Consider the following 19,480-nt stretch of genomic DNA (forward strand, 5'->3'; position numbering starts at 1 on the left):
TCTTTTATAATTTCATGAACTTTCTAGTTCTCTCATTTTGATGGAGAAAATTCTATTCAAGGAGTTCTGCAGGACAATTGGCTCATTTGGTGGTCACAAACAGAACCACCACTTCCCAGGAAGACTGACTTCCAATGACAATAAAAGAGTACATTGTATCTTCCTCCTTAATTGTGGCCAGACTGTCTTGCCTAGTTAAAGTAGGTTCTTAGGTATATAGCGTGGCCTCCTGCCACTTTCTTCTTGGTGGGAAGAGTCATGCTGCCGCCAGGCCTAGACAGGAAACAAATCAAGGTAGACTGCAGGAGGAGGTCACCAAGACCTTTCACAGAAAAAGCCACTCAAATCCCTGAATTTCAATTATTTCAAAATTGAGATGTCCATGTATATATCCCATATTAAACACAATTCACTTTATATGCTATAGAATAAATAAAGCTAAATTTCACCTTACACGGGATATTATGCTTTTGTAGCTAAATTAAAAGCCAGGCATCTTATTAAGGTTTCACAGATTTTTCCTAAAGGTGTTCAGTAAAGGAGAGAGCAGTTATGCAACAAATTTTATTTAGCATAGTCAGTCCCAACATTCAGCACAAAAAGTTTACAGAGGATAGAAAGTGCATTAATAAAAGCCAGTCTTTACCAAAAGAAAACAGAAAATATATTATCGATTCAAAATATCTTACACTTGAATGATAAACTGCAATAACTTATTCTGGGCACCTACTGATTAGAGAAAGAAAGAGAAGAAAAGAATGCTTAAGAAGAGCGCAATGTCCAGCTGGTGTCGGAGAGGTCAGTAGAGGTCACTGAGACCGGCAGTCTTTCTCGCTTTTTGCATTAGTGCCCTCAGCTGGAACTGTTTACGGGACAGAAGACGTACATGCTGGGAGGGTGGAAAGTTCAACAGTTTAGAATGGCTTTGGCGAGGCACGAAGTATAGACCTAAGAATTCTAAGAATTCATTATACCAACCTTCCTCTGGAACCAATACTTCATTTCATGTGGCCTTTTAAACTCCACTAGATTTATGCTGGTGGTAAGCTGTATTAATGAAGGTAGTCTTCTGAGACCTTATATTTACCTCTCTCTCTCTTTCTCTCTCTCCCCACAAGAAAAGCACCATACTGCAGGATCTGGCTCAGGAATTTGAGCTACACCTGGAGAATATCAAGATGCCAGGGCAACTTGTACTGTGACCCTAACAAAAGTCACAGAAAGCTGTGGTAACTGTGACTGTTCGTCCTCACTTGACCAGAAAAGGCAGGAACGGGCAACACAAGGCCAGCTTTTGTCCAGTGCTTAGCAAACAGCACACCTCGATTGCCTCCTCTCCACGTGCAGCTGCCCCCGGGCTATGCCACCTAAGCAGGGGAGTGTCTAGAGAGGGAACCCGGCCATTCATGTGCTGCAGAGGTCAAAGAGTAGTCTCGCCCCTCACTCCCAGTGGGAAAGGCAAGACGAGCAAGTGACCAACAGCACCACCAACAGCAGCTGGACTCAGTACCCAAAGGGGGTGGCTACTACTGTTCCTACAACCGTGCTGTTCATGACCCCACAGGGAGCAGTAGGTACATCTGGCTCACAGGCTCTTTGCCTCATGTCTGGACAACAGCGTTAAGCCTGAAACAACCTTCATTCAGAAGGGCTTTAGTATCAGGGCAGCCCAAAACTCGGCAGGGCTGTTTGATCTGGAAAAACAGGTCTAAAATTATTTAGCTCTAAGAAAAATTATGAGAAAAACAATGGGCAGGATAGCCAGTGATCTCAATTCAGAAGGTATGACCTGAAAGAACCAACGGGAATCTGACTGTACCTCCTGACCCACCCAGGCACACCAGGCAGTAAGAGAAGAGATGCAGCGCTAAGCCCATCTTCTTCTCCAGCTCGGACAGTCCTCACCCCTCTGCAGGTGAGTGGACACTGCTCACCGCCTTCTACCCTCACTCTCTTTTGGAAAGATGAGGAACTTTAACCCCCACCCTACAGAGAAACCCACTTGGTTTGTGGTTTTCAAACTCAGTGCCTCTAAAAGTTCCAAAATCCCGGACAGCAGGTGAGGAAGACATACCTTTAGGAAGACATCCAGGTCTATGACTCCCCGCCTCAAGGCTTCTCCCAGGTAAAAGATAGTGTCTTCAATAGCATTTTCCTCTGCGTACAGATTTAGGATCTGTTTATATAGTGGGGCTGTAGGAATGATAACTTCATCAATATCGTTGTTTTCAGACTGATTTTCCATTTTTTCCAGAGCAGAGCTGAGTTCTTCGTCCTTCTTTCTCAAAAGTTCTATGTTTTTATCGACCTCAGCCTGAAACAGAACAGTCCACACATGATGACTTCATACTAATTACACACAGTTCTCTGCTTGTCAGGCATCTCCAACTCAACCTCACAGAAATGATTTTCTAATGAAAAGGCAACATTTAACTCACAGATGAAATGAACGCTTCAGACAGCACGCTGGCCGGAGGCCGAGGGAAAGGTGTGGTCTCCAGTAGCACGCTGAGTGAGCATGGGGTGACGCTGGAGGTACTCGAGCTGATCACTTTCAGTGGCAGCGACGAGCTTATCACTGACCACTGACAATGAAATTGTAAACTAAACCTGTCCCGCTGGAGGTTCCTGACATGAAAATCACAGAAGTGATCCTTCTTTCAAACAAGTGGGCCTCTGCCACAGAAGAATAATTCTTCCCCAGTCCATAGAGGATTCAACACACAGACCCCTGAACACCTGAATACCAGTCGCAAGGTATCACGGGTGGTAGCTGCAGGCCCCGAGTTGTACTGGGGATGCTTTCCTGAACGTTTGAAAACACCTGGCTACTGGGAAGCTCACTTCACACTGGAATAATTTTGTAAAACTAATGTGCATATAACAAGCCCCTCTTCCCAAAGCCCTCACACACTCAACCCTTTCACCAAAAACGCACATTTCCTGTAATAAATTCTCCCTCACAGAATTTAGGAGAGCAGAGAATGAAGCTGGCACTCGAACTGACGTGCTAGTGCTTCTACTTCCCTGTGGAAGTCACAGGGCTGACTTCCCTGACTATTCAGGGCACAGCAGCCTGATAAGAAGTGTGAGAAAGCGTAGGAGCTACAAGCTGCAAACGCTACATCTACATGTAGCTAGTAAGTCACCCTCATACTTTGGATCATTAAACTAGATGGGCTTAATTAAGATACTTTAAATATAGTCACACAACATTTGGAAACAAAAAAAGCTGACCCTGAAGTCTGCAGATCTTTACCAGGGCTGGGCGCTCTCTGAAATTCTTCCTTCCTGGTACCAGCAAATCAAGTACTCAAAGAACTGTCCTCCTTTGGGTCAAAACCTCATGCCCCAGGTGAAGGAGCAGGCAAAAATGTTCTAAATCAAGATCAAACACAGGCTCCACTTTAAACAGAGCTGTAGAGAAGCAATATTCAAATGCTTAAAAGGACACGTACAATTTACTGAACTCTGACTACACCCCACACTGTCCAGTGTGACAAGGTAACAAAACACTCTGTCCTGCCTACAATTCAATGTAAAAATGGCAACTACTCAATAAGTTACTTACTACTTCTTGATCTAAACGTGTAACCATCTCTTCCAGTTTCTGGTGACCTTTTTTCAGGTCCTCTTCTGTTCGTTTCAAGGCATTGAGCTCTGCCTGCGCACGGTCCATCTCCTCCTTCATCCGCCACCTCAGTTTGTCACTGACTGCTGAGATGAGAGAAGCTCGGATGGTGTCCTCACTGATTGTGCCATCCCTACTGGGACCTGCAGGAGAAGAAGGCAAAAACACTGATTTCCCAAGCTTCTTCTACTTTCATAGGAACCTTCAAAAAGAGGATAAAGGGAAGGCTTTCATTTGAGATGGCAGTACAGGTAAACACGGCTCGCCTCCTCGCACAGCAATATCAAAATTACAACTGAACTACAGAACCATCATTCAGAGTGTCAGAAATCGAGCTGAATGGAAGCCCTACAACTACAGAATTAAAGAAACTACATTCAGACTGGTAGGAGGGGTGGAGACGTGGAACAAGCTGGTCCCATGCCCACAAGTGGTGGATTAAAATTGCAGGCAACCTCTCAGGAGCAAGGGGTCCCAGCCCGACATTAGGGTTCCAGTGGCCAGGAAGTCCCCAGGTAAGTCCCCAGAACTTCTTGCAGAAAAAAACAGCAGGGATTGAGGCTGTGGCAGACACACTGCTAGAGTCTCAGGCAGTTCCTCTTAAGGGGCTTACACACAAACTTACTTGAACTGACGCCCTCTGAGCTACAGCGTGGGGGCAACAGATTGAAAGGCATCAGAGACATGCAGGGAGGAACTGTCGGGTATCAGGGCAAGAGCTGGGGGGACAGCTTTCTCCCAGACAAAAATGCTGGCAGGGGTCATTGTTCCTTTTCTGAACGCTCCTCCCCATCCCCACCAGAGCCACAGAGCCTGCAGGCGGGTGGCATATCTGAGACCCATCAACCTTGTTAACACTGCCCCATCCTGGTGATTCCTCAAGGCTCCACCCCAACCAGCTTTCAGGGCCCACCCAAGCTATTTCCAGAGGCTTTTCCATATGAATGGCTTGTCTTGGCTCATGCTTCAGACTTTCACAATTCTCTCAAACAAATAGCACCTGGCCTCAGCATGCCCCATGCTTATTGCTAAGTGGCCCCAGGCGTAGCACTGGCAGCAAACAGCTGGCCTTGGTTCACAGCTGGGCCTCCAAGCTCACCACAAATTGCTTTGTGGCTTATTTGGGTGGTCCTAGACAGAACAAAAGGGGTGCTGACCTTGGCCTGCACCTCCCAGGAGGCCCCAGAGCCTGCACATCCAGTGGACAGCTATACACCAATTTGGAGCATCACTACCCAACCACCTCCATAAGTGACACACTGAAGGGCAGACTCAGCAGGCACCAGAGCCCTGCTGAAGGAAGTCCTGATCTGTGGAGTGGGCCCTGCACAGCGGATCCTCCTCCATGGTGGTCAGTGGTCACTGCCAGTCCTTGCAGCTGATTGGCCTGAATAAATCCCTCCCATTGACCTGCCAACAGCAATCAAGTTTTAGCTGCAGGAGGAGGATAATACATAGCCCCACATGATAGACGCGCCTTGAGTGCCCAGCTTAGCTGATATAAGAGGCTGTGCCATTGGACCCTATGAGACACTTACTACATTAGGCCACTCTACCAAGCCAGGTAGTCACAGCAGCTATACCCAATACATGGAAACAAACAGGGAGGCTGACAAAGTGAGGAGACAAAGACGCATGACCCAAATTAAGGAATAGAGCAGAAATCCAGAGGGAGAACTAAACAAAATGGAGACAGGTGGTCTGCTGCATGCAGAGTTCAAAACACTGGCTATATGGATGCTCAGTGAACTTAGAACTTCAACACATAAAAAAGGGCATGGAAACCATAAAAGAGCACTAGTCAGAAATGAAGGATATACTAACTGAAATGAACAACAATTTACAGGGAATCAAGAGCAGAGGGGATAGAACTGAGAAATCAGGAATTTAGAATATGAGGAAGTGAAAAACACCCAATCAGAGCAAGAAGAAAAAAGAATCCAAAAAAATGAGGATAGTGTAAGGAGCATCTGGGACAACTTCAAGTGTGCCAACAGTCACATCACAGGGGCGCTGGGGAGAGAAGAGAGAGGAGAGCAAGAAACTGGAAATCTATCTGAAAAAACATTGACAGAAAACTTCCCTCACTTAGTGAAGGAAGCAGACATCCAGGTCCAGGAAGCAGCAAACAAGATGAACTCTAAGAGGCCTATACCAAGACCCTTAATAATTAAAATGTCAAAGGTTAAAGGCAAGAGAGAATCTTAAAAGCAGCCAAGGGAAGAGCAGACTACAAGGGACTGGCCAAGATATATTGAAAGTGATGAAAGGTAAAGACCTACAACCAAGAATACTCTGTCCAACAGAACTATCCTCTAGAATCGATGGACAGATAAAGAACTTCCAAGATAAGAAAAAGCTAAATGAGCTCATCATCACCAAAACATTACTATATGAAATGTTAAATGGTCTTTCTAAGAAGATTAAAAAATATGAACAATAGCCCTGTCTGGTGTGGCTCAGTAGATTGAGTGCTGGCCTGTGAAACAAAGGGTCACTAGTTCAATTCCCAGTCAGGGCACATGCCTGGGTGGGAGGGCACATGAGAGGCAACCAGACACTGGTGTTTCTCTCCCTCTCTTTCCCCTCTCTCTAAAGATAAAATCTTTTGTAAAAATATGAACAATAAAATGGTAATAAACACATAGCTATCAATAATTGAATCTAAAAAACAAAACACACAGAACAGAAACAGACTTATAGATACAGAGAATGTTCTGATGGTTGCCAGATGGCAGGGGGTCAGGATGACGAGTGCAAAAGGTGAAGGGATTACAAAACACAAATCGGCTGGGAATTAAAGTACAGCATAGGGAATATAGTAGCCAAAGAACATATACGCATGACACGTGGACTTGGTCAATGGTGTAGGGATTGCCTGAGGGAGTGGGGGAGGGGACCAAGTAGGGAAAATCGGGACAACTGTAATAGCAAAAACATTACAATATAGTAAAAATAGGACAAAGTATGATCTGACATTCTCAAAGTGGGAGGAAAAATTGTGTGTTAAATGTCGTAATTTCATGCAAAATAATAATAAAATCTGAGTTGATTCAGAAGTACTTTCCCTTTAAGAGATTACTAATTCCTATTTTTACTGACTATATCTACTTACTGCCTCAACAATAGGCTATTTTACCAATGAAGCAGAGGCTATGTCCCTACAGAGTACAAATCCTAAATTTCCAATAAATGAAATGACAAATTTATGCCAAAGAAAAACACTTGATTTAGGCTAAGTCCATTCTCAGGCTTTATCACAAAGCTGAAGGAGACAGCAAAGCACTGCAGGCCTGTGAGAGGACTGAGAACAGAAGAGTTTCCCTAAACCAACGTACAGGTTCAGGAGGCTTCGCTTCTGCCAGGTTTTTCTCCTTTACTCTTTACCAGGTGAACAAAAGAGAATGACATCCCAAAACCTCAGCAACTGATATATTTGTTTATTCTCAGATTCTTTTCTAAATGACTTTTCCTAACCAGTGTGTTAATGTCCTTGCACATTTCAGATCAAATGAATGTATCCCCCAGATACTTTCTTCAAAAGGTCCTTCCTTTAACCTAAGTATGGATTCTCTTTATGACTACCAATGTTCTTCACTTAGGGTCCCCGATGAGCAAATGTATAAACAGTATTTTGATTTTCAGTTATGTTTGATGATAGAATACTATATGGGGAATTACTATAAGTATACGTAACCTTTATTGTCCACAATGAATAAAGAATGACTTTGGACTAACAGAGTATTCTTCTTTGAGCTAAAAATTTATCACCTCAACAATGAGTTCCACTCATCGGGGAAAACGGCCCTTTAGTCTGCTTGCAAAAATGTGCCCAAACTCTCGCCACTCACGTCCCCATCCGTTACAAGCCCCTTCCTGGCCCCGAGGTGCAGACTGGAAGAGGGAACCATGCAGCCCGAACCACACCACAGCCAGCTCCACACATGCTCGTCAGTGTCACCCTGTCTGACCACAACTCTCGCCACTCGTTCCATAAGCTGGTCTAGTCACCTCATTTTTGTTTCTGATTAGTGACATGGTCTTCTCCCCAAAGCTGGTCCACACCCGGCTTATTCCGAGTGCTTTCCTGGGCCTCTGCAAGTGACATTTGGTGTTCTCAGGTGTCACAGGCTTGAAAAAGGAGAGTCTGAAGTTTTGCTTTTTTTGGGGGGGGGGTTCCCTTCCTCTTGTTTTCACCACAGAAGAACTGTTTGTATGTTTGTATTTTTCTGATTTGGAAAATTAGTACAGACGGTGTCTCACGTGGCCAGTTTTCCCGAGGAGTGTCCGTCAGTGTGTCCGAAGGATACTGCTGATGCACAGGAAGAGCCCAAGAGCAGATTCCCAGCGTTCACCGGTTCTGCCTACAAGGGCCTCCCTCCTTCTGCTAGAAAGCTCTTGCTGAGGAGAGCCCAAACAGTATCCAACCTACTACAGGGTTCAGACAGAGGCGATTCATACTTTGGTTGATTATTAACACACAAATCCATATAATGTGTTCTTCCAGAATTCACTTCTGACCTTACCGAAGTATATCAGCTTATTTCATATTTCTGAGAAACAAAAGTACAGACAACATGTGCTCTGGAGGTCAGAGCTGGAAAGCTAGAGGCCAATCTCATTCGCCAGTGAAAGCAAGGTCTTGTTTTTCACATCCCTGTCTTCTTAACACCCAACTTTTCCAGTGTTCTCATGAATTTATCAGCTTTGCACCACTGGTACACTCATTCCACTCAACTTCTCTTTATTTTCTTCTCTGACCACCTCTTTATTCATGTCACCACCTTTAGACCCTAAGATGACTAGCAACCTTCTTGAATTCACCAATCCGTATCTCTACTCACGTGTTCTCTCACCTTTAACCTCCTTCTACCACTCCTGCTCCCAGCCAGCACGTTTCCAAAGCTCCAACGCTGCCCTTCCTTACAGTCCTGTATTACAGTCCAGTATGCCACAGTGGCCTCTCTTGCATTCTGTCAGATCATCAGAACTCTGAAGGCCTCACCTGCTATAACTGAACCCAAATCCTCCATGCTCTTGAATCTTTCTAAACACCCTAAGCCCTTTGTTATCATCTTCCCACAAAGGCAAAAATATTCTCAGAATATCTTCAAAGAAGACAGAAATCATCAGATGGGAGCCTTCCACTCTCTTTTTGCTCCCTTGGAACAAGAATCCAGACTCCTTTAATTATGTGCCCGATTCCTCACCCTTCAAAAGTACGAACCTTCCTCAGCAAGACAACCTGCCTCTTCCAGGTCCCCTCCAAGGACCAGAGGCTTTTAAGCTTTCATCTGTCCCTCTTCCTACTTTGAGTGAGTCTAAGCCCAGGCACTGCCTTTTCTACGTTGCTTTTGTTCTTGTTCTCTGGTTAAGCTCTGTTCTTGACTGAGGAAAGGCCCACACATTCACCTCTCTTCCTAACCCCAAACCTCAGGAGATCTGCTTCCTCTGAGTTCCTGCCTAGGTTCAGCCACCATCACTCGAATCCACACACATTCTAATGCCTGCGATGGCTTCCCTCTAGTTGGTGAAAATTGGCTTTTAGGAGGAAAGAAAAATCTTGCTCTTTTAAGAGAGCAAAAAGGCTAATTTCTACAAGAGTTTAGAGTTTTGTGCCCAAAGGGTGACTCACAAAATAATGGCTGGTGAAGATGTTATCTCATCAAGTCCCTATTTTGTAAGAATGCATTAAAGAATTTTAAAACCTGTTTCTAAAACAGCTCAATATATCCCAAATGACTTTCATGGTTCCTGTGAGACAGGACACCCCTCCCAGAGGCTGGGGACCCCAACGACGTGAATATGGTGAGGCACTCAACGTGTGGTCAGTCGCGTGCAGCAGCTGATGTGTTCCATTCATCTGTGTGCAAGTTACCGGAACTAATAAAGGCTTAAAGGTCTCTTTATAGCCAGCCTGTATTGTTCACACACAAACACATCAACAAACTTTGTTAAAATTATTACATAAAAATGGATTAAGTTATACTTAGGCTTAAGTTCAGATCCCCATTTTTAAAAACACCGTTCTCTCAAAGATACATTAAGGCAGATGCTACCATACAACACCAACTAAGTCCTTTCAAATAAGTCTCTAGCTAAAGCCATTACACTCAGAATGGACCCAAGCTGAGGCAGCAGTTGCCTGGCTTTCTACAAAGGTCACAGTTCATCTGAGGAGGCTAGAAATGCCAAACAGACCTAGTCCCTTCCTCTGTCACACACAGGCCTCACCTCACAGAATATTTGGATGCTTTAAATCCATCACTTCTAAAAAGAATTATAAGAAAAATCTGAAATGTGAACACCAAAAAAGAAAACCCACATTAAAATTCAAAATTCAATGAATCTGACTCTTTTAAGAGATTGTTTATATAAACAACAAAAAATGTGGTAGAAGATTCTCATCTAGATCACTCTCTAACAAAACAACTTTTTTCCTTAAACGTCTTAAAATAAATTTTAATATGATTCATACCTGCTAGAATGAACCCTGGATCAAGACTCTGTGGCAAACTAGCATATCTTAAAAGTCCCCACACACTGACCTCTACTCACGCGGAGTCGGATTTCACAGGGTTGGTGGCCATGGAAAAGGCAGCACAGATTTTGGGAAACAGTCCTCAGCAAAACCTCCCTTAAATGTGAGGATCTGATCACTGAACTTAATCCTTAAGAAATAGGATAGTTTTCTTCTAGGCAAATCAATACTCTACCAATGGATGTGATAATTCAATAGATAATTTAGGCCAGTATCTTCAAAGTGCATTATACCATGCCTGATCTAAAACAATCTTTCAACACTTAAGAGAATTAGTTTTATTTATCTTTTAACAGCACATACTACTGATCACTACTTCCTATAACTCAAATACAAGTGAACCAAAGAGTAACTTTTCTGCTACACCTCTAACCAGCAAAAGTGAATCCCTTGCCCAGCATTTTTACTTAGGATCTTACTTGCTTGGATCTACATTAAGTTTTGGCCTGGCATTCATGCTAGAGAGCCAACTATGGGGGCTAAGCAATCACAAGCAGTAGCTTACTGACCATCTACTCAGAAACTGTATCAAACCCATGTGGGTCACTGGACCAAGCCCTTATTTCCTTTTATAATGAAAACAAAACAACATGGGTCAATCTATGAAGTAGGAGGGACATTTCACACACCTATACAGGCAAAGGCATTCTGATTCATGCTATTAAGTGCAAACCAAGCAAATTCATTAAGCTGTTGACAAGAAGCTTTTACACAGTCTATGAGTATGTGAGCTCCTAATACTGTGTCAGGCTCGGTGCAGGCTATGGAACTTTCAAAGAAAGCAGGGGCTCCCTCGATTTATCTTTTTAAACACTATTGGAATTTAAAAATTCTTTAGGTAAACCCTAGAAAGTTTCTGTGACCACAATAAGAAAGTTTAAAGAAAGTCATTGGCAGGCTTACACTTCTTGAAAATAAACACACACCACAAAGAAAGATTTTAATTAGTTTACATTGAAAAAAATCAAAAGTCAAAAGTGGAGGGACCTTACACAGGATACAAAAGTAGTAACTACTTCAAAAAAGAACTGATGCTACAAATCACTCAACCATCGTCATCATGAACGATGAGTGGCGCTACTGGAACAGAGACCGATGAACCTGAAAGGCAGTGAAATTCCAGCCCTTAAAAATGGGTGAGAATCAAAGTCATTCCTTAAAATTACTTTGTGAAAGAGAATAATGTAAGAACCTACAATGTCAGAGGTACCCTACTGGAATAACAACAGGAAGCCAAAAGAATTCGCTTCTCCCTCCTTTCATTTGCTGATTAAAAACAACTACAAAATCCATTGTTAAATTACATGAAGGCTTTTTTTTAAGCTTTCAACATTTTATCACTATTGTTTTGGACTACTGTGGCAGGAAAGGTGCTAACGGACAGCACACCAAGCCCTCAGCGTACCTGCACTCATGACCTACCGACTGCCGAGGACTGGAGGGAAGTGCTCCGAACCCTGAGGGTGAGACAGTGTCCCCAAAGGAGGCGGGAGAGGTTGCAGAGATGCCCAGACCCACACGCAAGCAAGCGTGTGCCAGTCCACCTACACGAGCCGGGTGCCCAGGGCGCCATATCCTAGAAGGACACTTTTGTAGCCAAAGTCACCAGTGCAGAGAACTTAAACAACACAAACATACTAAAACCACACTACAACTGCCCAGACCTGACGGAAAAGCATCAACAGGTCTTTCATTATTCAGCGCTGCCCCCGCCGCTTGGTCAACGCCCGCAGTGGGCTCCAATCTCAAGAAGGTGGTGCTAAGTCAGATGGGTAGAAAGCTGTCTGCCCACGTAGTAAAGAAGCTATAAAGTGAGATGAGACAAATCCTCTGACAGTCTTTTAAACGTTTTTCAAAAACCACACTGAACAGAGTTAGGAAGACCCATGTAAGCCCCACAGTGGTATCCACCCTCAGCCGGCACTACGTTCTCAGAAGACGTTGCCGTGAGAATGCCGCCTCTCCCACTTCATCTGTAAGTGGTTTCGCTTCAGTATTGTTGCAGATGGTCAAAAAGCAACAATAAAGACGTATGTTAGTTAACGGTGCCTTTAAACAGTTTTGTTTTCCATCATCAAATCAAAACCTATAAAGAGAAACTATCATTTTCCACCGAGTACCAGGATAAAAAACCACATCTATTCTTTGTCACGGCCACAGTGGCAGACAGACAGTAGTACAAATCCTGCTAACCACTGACAGGCTGAGAAAATGCCACTGCACGTGAACTGACATTCAAATGGCACTTTGTGTTCCTGCTTTGTCACACTTTTGAAGTCCAACAAGCTGTGCACAATGTATCACTAAAGCATGATGAGAAACCAGTTATAGGTAGCAACAAGGGTTAGAAAAATAATATACATTAAAGGATATCCTAGGTTATCATAAAATAATAATTTATTTCTAGTCTTTCATAAAAAGTACTTTTAAAAATACAATAAAATGTTAATTACTTTGCTAGCCTGTCCTAAAAACATAAACATGAGATCTGACTTTAAATATACTCCCCCCCCACATTCCCACTTTTGGATGGATGGAAATCATCTATCTACTCTAAGCTCTAAAATGCTTCAGCCCTATTATTCTGAAGAGCGAACACATCAAGGACCTGCAGAAACCGAGCCCCTCCACAAACCAAAGGGGGTGTGCCGTTGTCTCTGTGAGAAACTGAGCGACAAACCAGCACCGTTCGCGTTTTACTGATGCCACTTGAACCAAAATTAAGAGCTGAACAAGATTTAGCGTGCTCTGCTTACAGTTTTAAGATCTCCCATCATCAGGTTTCTAACTGAATTGCCACATTAAACATGAGAAAAATAAAAAAAAATCAAAACTATGCCATGAGAATCTAAACAACTACAATGTGTCAATGATAAAAACGGGGAGAAATGCTTTTTGGGGCAGGAATTTATACTTCAGATTTCTGGGTGGTTATAACTTATGAGAAAATGTAACAGAAAAATAAACTTCACGAGATCCTACATTCACTGAGGCACTCAGCAAAATATTTATCGATGAATGTCTAGGTATCAACACCGTTCTGATGTTGGGGGGTATGTGTACTGGGGGGCTGGTGGTGATGGAGGTAGCTGATTGGCCAGCGTAGGACTGACTGCTCCATGCAGAGAAAACGGGCAGTGGACGAACTCTTGAGACAGAACAGTAGTAGGAGATGAGGTCATATAAATAACAGGGGGAGGAAGGCAGGATCACACAGGGCCCTGCAGGCCTAAGAACCTGGGAATGAGCTGAGTGGAATGGGGAAACAATGGAAGGTTCTGAGCAGAGAAGTGACATGACTTGTCTATTTTCACAGGACTGCTTTTGCTGCTTTTATAAACAGGTGCAGGGAGCCAAGGACAGAAGCCGAAACACCTTTCAGAAGGCTTTTGAAGTAAATTACCATGAAGAGGTTGTCCTCTAAGGAGTATTCTAACACTCCAGTGTAAATGTAAAAAGCAGGCAGGAGGTGGAGAGAGGGGGAAGGATAAGACTAATGGTGCTTAAGGAAATAAACGGGGAATGAGTAGTAAATATAGACAATAACATTGCTACGACAGTAAAATTTCAACATGTAAATGTATAAAGTAACATGCTGTATACCTCAACTTACACAATGTTACTGGCCAAATTTATGCAATAAAAAAACACAGTGCACTTTTCACAACAGGAGACTCAGACTTTGCTTATGTGGAAAAATACAGTTTGGAAGGCTACTTACCAACAGTGGTTGCAGGAGGCTGGGAAGGGTACTGGGAACTTGTTGTGGCAGGGTACGGACCACCAGGTGGGTAAGGACAGCCCGGGTAACCACTAAAGACAAGAATCAAAAACATCAGATATTAAGATGATCGATGCTACTGTCTTCAGATCCCCACTCAGGAAGTTAAGCTTCACATGTCATTCTCTGACCAGTTAAGGACTATACAGTTTTAGAGCTACAGGGTCTGCCTAGTCGAGCTAAGCTCTACAGAAATCCCCTAATGACACTGGTTTTACTCTCACAGTGAATGGTTAAAATGCTCTTGCTTGGCTCTGGTTCCCTGAGGGTCAGTTCCCTTCAGGGCAGAAAGCCACTAGAGTATTTCTAAGGGAAGTTCAACAGCATCAGATCGGGGAACAACACGTATTTTGTAACAGAGCTCTTCCATTCTGATTTCCTAGCACAGGGAAATGGTACTATTTAGTTTTGGCTTGTGGTTCACTGATGACCTTTGTGAATACCTGATCTGAAAAATACTCCTACTTATTTTAAATGAAGTTTTAAGAATTTCTCACTCTATGGAAATTTTGTGTCATTCACGTATTCAAATCAGGGTTGGAAGGAACTTCCTTAGAAGTATTCTCCTCCCATCTCCTATTCAGCACTGTTCAGAAACACCCTTTACAACGTCCCTGACACATGGTCAGAGTCACTACGCTTGTGCTTTGGAGCCATTTTACTGAGCAAAATAAGGTTCATTTGAACACAAGCACTGTGATATCATGACAGTGGGCCCGGTGATTAACGGGCAGTTAGCATATACAGCATGGAACACTGCACAAAGGGATGACTCCTGTCCCAGGGCAAGAGGGAGCGAGACAGTGCAAGATTTAATCATGGTACAGGGAGCAGGCATCTGAAAACTCATCAGTTGTTAATTTCTGTATTTCCACTTTATATTTTTGGATTGTGGTTAACTGTGGGTAACTGAAACCTTGAAAATGAAACTGCAGATAAGGGGGGGATTACTGTGATATTTTCTTTTTATCATTTAAACATTTTTAAATTACAATTGACATGCAGTATTATTAGTTTCAGGTGTACACCCTAGTGATTAGAAATTATGTATCTTACTAGTGATCATCCTGATATTTTTAAAGGTTTTATTTATTTCTTTTTAGACAAAGAGGAAGGGAGGGAGAAAGAGGGAGAGATTGGTATGTGGGAGAAACATCTACCTGCTGCCTCTCGCGTGCCCCCAAACAGAGACCTGGCCTACAACCCAGGCTGTGCCTTGACTGGGAATTGAACCAGTGACCTTTCAGTTTGTGGGAAGAGTTATTCATCTTCCTTTAGGACAAAGGAAGAAGACAGAGATTCTGAAGCTCTTCTGCCGAGACCTTTTATACACAGAAAGGTATCAATGGCAATTTGAATACAGTTGCTCTCCCCAACTCATTAGCGTGTTACAGTGTGAGATGAAAAGTTACATTTCACAGGGAAAAAAACCACCAAATCTTTGAACAATAGCAACCAAATAACTCACAAAACAGACTTTCTTACAAGAAACTTCTTATAAGCAAAAAGGAACTTCTTAAAAGCAAATAACCTCACAAAATGAACTTTCATGGTTACATATGGTAAGTGAATAAGGGTTCCATTTTGGTCAATAATTTCAGCCTTCATTTTTATTTACAAGTTTCTCTGCAATGGCTTTATTATTCAGAAGTCCATTTCCTTATTGTCCTTCCAACAACTATCTCCTATATGTCCAAAGTTCCTTCTTACTAGCTACTGTTAATAATGAAGGTTTGTAATTTCAGTTAGTAAATTCAACTAGGATTCCATTTCTAGAACTTATTAAGCAAGTTAAGAACCTCGAGAAATCTACAACTCACAGCCTGCTGACACGTTACAGTCACAGGACCTTCCTCTGTTGCCCGGCAGATGCCAATGAAGCCCCGGCCCGTCTGTCCAATGACACAATACTCACTACCTCAGAAAGCTCGTCCCTGAAATTAAGAACGTCTCAGAAATACGTTGGCTAAATTTAAGTTATAAGGTATTGCACATTACGGTGTATTTGTAAATCTATATATTTTGTTATAGCGGGTGTTCAGGAAATGTGGCTGCATTTATTTGTGAGGGTTATCTGATGATAAGAGTTAGCAGGGTTAAAAATTTCTTGTTAATTGTTAGAGTAGCTGAAAATCTCACACAGTCATCAGTTTTGCCCTTTAAATTTGCCCAAAGTCCACCTTTTGAAATTACTCCTAGATTGTCAATGGAACAAGTGCACACTTAAAACATGGGTTAAGAATTATTTCTCACAGCCCTGGCGGGGTGTGCTTGGGAGGCGACCACAGGTTGGTGTTTCTCCCCCTCTTCCTCCCTTCCTTCCCCTCGCTAAAGATAAATAAAATCTTTAAAAAAAGAATTAGCCTTGGCTGGTGTAGCTCAGTGGATTGAGCATGGGACTGAGAACCAAAGAACCACGGTTTGAATCCCTGTCAGGGCACATGCCTGGGTTGCAGGCCAGGTCCCAGCAGGGGACGCATGAGAGGCAACCATACATTGATATTTCTCTCCTTCTCTCCTTCCCTTCCCCTCTAAAGTTAAATAATTAAAATCTTTTAAAAAATTAGTTCTCATGATTTTCTACCATACATTATTCATAGACTGACTGCACTATTAAGTTAATTACTAGTGTTGTGTTATTATCAAATAAAGATTGGTAGTAGATGTAGTCTATGAACTAAATGAATAAATATTATAGGGACAAGACTGACTCCGTCATATGAACCACTAATTTGTCCCCTACAATTTACAGAAAAGGTAAGTTTTTTAAAAGGGCATTAAAATATTATTCTCCTGGTTGAATTCATTATTATCAGTTTTCCAATAGCCTTTGAGCCACCCACACTGTTCTTAAAGGTAAGCAGCAAGAATTTCAAGGTCCAAAAGCAATCAAGATCACTGTCATTACCCCATCTCTTTCCTCTCTGCACACGGGATGGAGCCGCATTTCTCCAGAATGGAAATTCTAACAACGAACCTAGTGTTATCTTCCATTAAACTGTAACTGAATTTACTTTAATGCCCTAGTTAGCATCTGTGATTTTGACTCGAGATCAACAGTAGAATTTCTAGCAATGATTCAAAAGATCAATTTTCATTACCTGGGATTGGAAGGGTATCCGGATGGATATGCAGAGATTCCACTGGGCATGCCTGGCATGTAGGAAGCTGAAAATAAGTTTTAACAGAGTAAAATAATATGCATAGTCCTAGATACGTAGGCTGTTACATGACATATCCATCACTGTCAAACCACAGCAAAATTTCATAGTTAAAAAATCCAAATGACAGCACCAAAAAAACCAAACACTCCACCCGTATTAGTTCTTCACTTCAAGTGCAATGCTCTGCAAATCACGTGATTCTCAGAGCACTAAACGTGAGTCATGACAACACATGTGACAATCCCAACAAGGACTAACTGGCAAATAGGTCAACCTGCTCAGCTCTGCAAGCTCTCAAGGAGTCTCCAACTTGAGACAGGAGCTGGTTCAACTTGGAATTTGGAAGAAGGTGATTCTGCCCTCCTCTGGTCCAAAGCAGGCTTCTTAGAAAGTGACCTCTTTATTATGTCTAAGACATCTTCTGATATTTCTTTTCAGACTCTGTTGACCAATTAGCACAGCTGGTTTTGTTGGCTTGACTGAGGACTTTAAAAGACTTCACATTACTACAAGAAGTCCTATATAAACTATTCGGCTAGAGTGGTTAAAAGAAACCAACAAAAACCACAAAAGTGGTTAAAAGAAACAACAAAAGAAAGAGGGCTCCAATCCAGCAAGCTTAAAAACTGCTGTATATTTTTTCCAAAGGAAACACCAATGACAGCACTTGTCAGTGGTGCCAAGAGGCTAATCGACAGAGGAAGAGAAGAGGAGTCAGTTTTGGCCTTAACTGGAAATGACTTCTTTGAGAATCAATTTATCCTCAGTGAAATGTTTCTCACTGAATGAAATGATGAATCAGTCCTTAATCCAATCAACATTTTAGTGCCTTCTACGTGACAGGCACTGGGAATTTGATGACAAAAAAGAAGACAGCAACTTTCTGGCCTCGAGTTGCTTCTAGTCTAGTCAGGGAGACAAGTAAGCAAACAGCGACAGCACAGAGTGGTAAGTGGGATGACAGGGGGGCACAGAGCGCTATGTATGAGGTCACACAGGAGGCAGCTGATCTAAACCTCAGGGGTGGGGTGAACAAATGTGGTCTAGCAGAGGAATGGTATCTGAAGGCTTAAAGGCAAGAGACATGGAGCCTTCAAGAAATAAGCCTTTAGAGCACAGAATGCAAGTAAGGTGGGAGATCTGAGAAGTCTTCACCCGAGTTGCTGAGCACACATCGCCAAGTACCAGTGTACACAGCTTTCCTGTTAGGATGGATCTGTGATGTCAGGAGTAAATTTTTTCTTAAGTATAAGGAAGCTACGATGATGTTAATCTATTACAGAAGACAAAAAGCCTCCCAAAAGCCTCTGCTTGACTGTTTGTGCTAGGTAACACAAAATATCTTTTTTTCTGTCGTAGGGGCAGAGCACAGCTTAACTTTATGAATATCAAAAAAATGAGGCCCTATTAAATGTCAGCAACATACATACAGTATTTTGCCACATACAATGTGTTCCCGTGTGTAACGAGCACCCACGTTTTTGTGCACATTATACACGGGATTGTTATGTCCATTATTATACCCATGTATAACGCGCATCCTTATGTTTCCCCTCAAAACACTGGACAAAAAAGTGAGTTATATACAAAGTAACACGTGGCACCCAATTACTACTCCCATGCTGGATTCTCTCTCACACATCTAAAACCACCACCTCGTAGTTATAAGCAATTTTCCTTTTCTGAGGTTCTGAAAAGCTAACAATTCTACCAAAGTTTTCAAATTCTAATTTTGGGAAACAACATATATTATCTGGATCCAAGACTGGCAAGGAAAAAGATAACGAAGTTAAGTGCTTTTAGAGCCAGACGCAAAAGGAATACGCACAACACAGACGTATTAAATAAAAACGAATGTGAACTGCTTAGCTGTATAGGTCAGTTACCATTCAATAAATGTTGACTATTACTGTTAGTTGTCAAAAAATGAGGTTTGAACATAGCACTTTTTAAATGTGACTCATAGCTAGCTCAAAAGTCCTAAAACAGGTAAAACAGGAGCTCAAAATGTTCTGAGTAATAACCCTGACTGGTGTGCCTTGGTGGATTGGGGCATCGTTCCACAAACTAACAGATAGTTGGTTTGATTCCCGGTCAGGGCACATGCCTGTGTTGTAGGCCAGGTCCCCGGTTGGGGTTGTGCAAGAGGCAACTGATCAATGTTTCTCTCATGCATTGATGTTTCTCTCCTTCTCTTTAAAAATAAATAAAATCTTTACAAGAATATGTTTTGAGTAATAATAGAAGTATATAATTTCTCAAAAGATAATATTTAAGTATGTATCCAAATTTCTGAGCTATTCTTTGGTGTGTGTGGGGAATGGAACTCAGACTTTCATTTCTTTACAGTTATACCTAATAAT

General features: G+C 42.4%; 1 protein-coding gene across 2 annotated transcripts in view; it reads right to left on the reverse strand.

Moving 5' to 3' along the window:
• Nucleotides 1–546: 546 nt before the first annotated feature.
• TSG101 (tumor susceptibility 101) overlaps nt 547–19,480 on the reverse strand; it is a 37,456-nt gene continuing 18,522 nt past the window's right edge. Inside the window, exons 6-10 of one of the 2 annotated variants that reach the window (XM_037040355.1) lie at nt 17,055–17,121; nt 13,894–13,985; nt 3,572–3,774; nt 2,075–2,314; nt 547–889 (exon numbers count right to left, since the gene is read on the reverse strand). In XM_037040355.1, the coding sequence (XP_036896250.1) occupies nt 800–889; nt 2,075–2,314; nt 3,572–3,774; nt 13,894–13,985; nt 17,055–17,121 (692 nt within the window). In that variant the 3' untranslated portion in view covers nt 547–799. The remainder of the gene's footprint in view (nt 890–2,074; nt 2,315–3,571; nt 3,775–13,893; nt 13,986–17,054; nt 17,122–19,480) is intronic. The other variant, XM_037040356.1, reaches the window with a different exon arrangement.

Source organism: Sturnira hondurensis, unplaced genomic scaffold (genome assembly GCF_014824575.4).
Source record: "Sturnira hondurensis isolate 20B ecotype Veracruz unplaced genomic scaffold, ASM1482457v3 Scaffold0002638, whole genome shotgun sequence".
In the NCBI taxonomy this organism is placed as follows: domain Eukaryota; kingdom Metazoa; phylum Chordata; class Mammalia; order Chiroptera; family Phyllostomidae; genus Sturnira; species Sturnira hondurensis.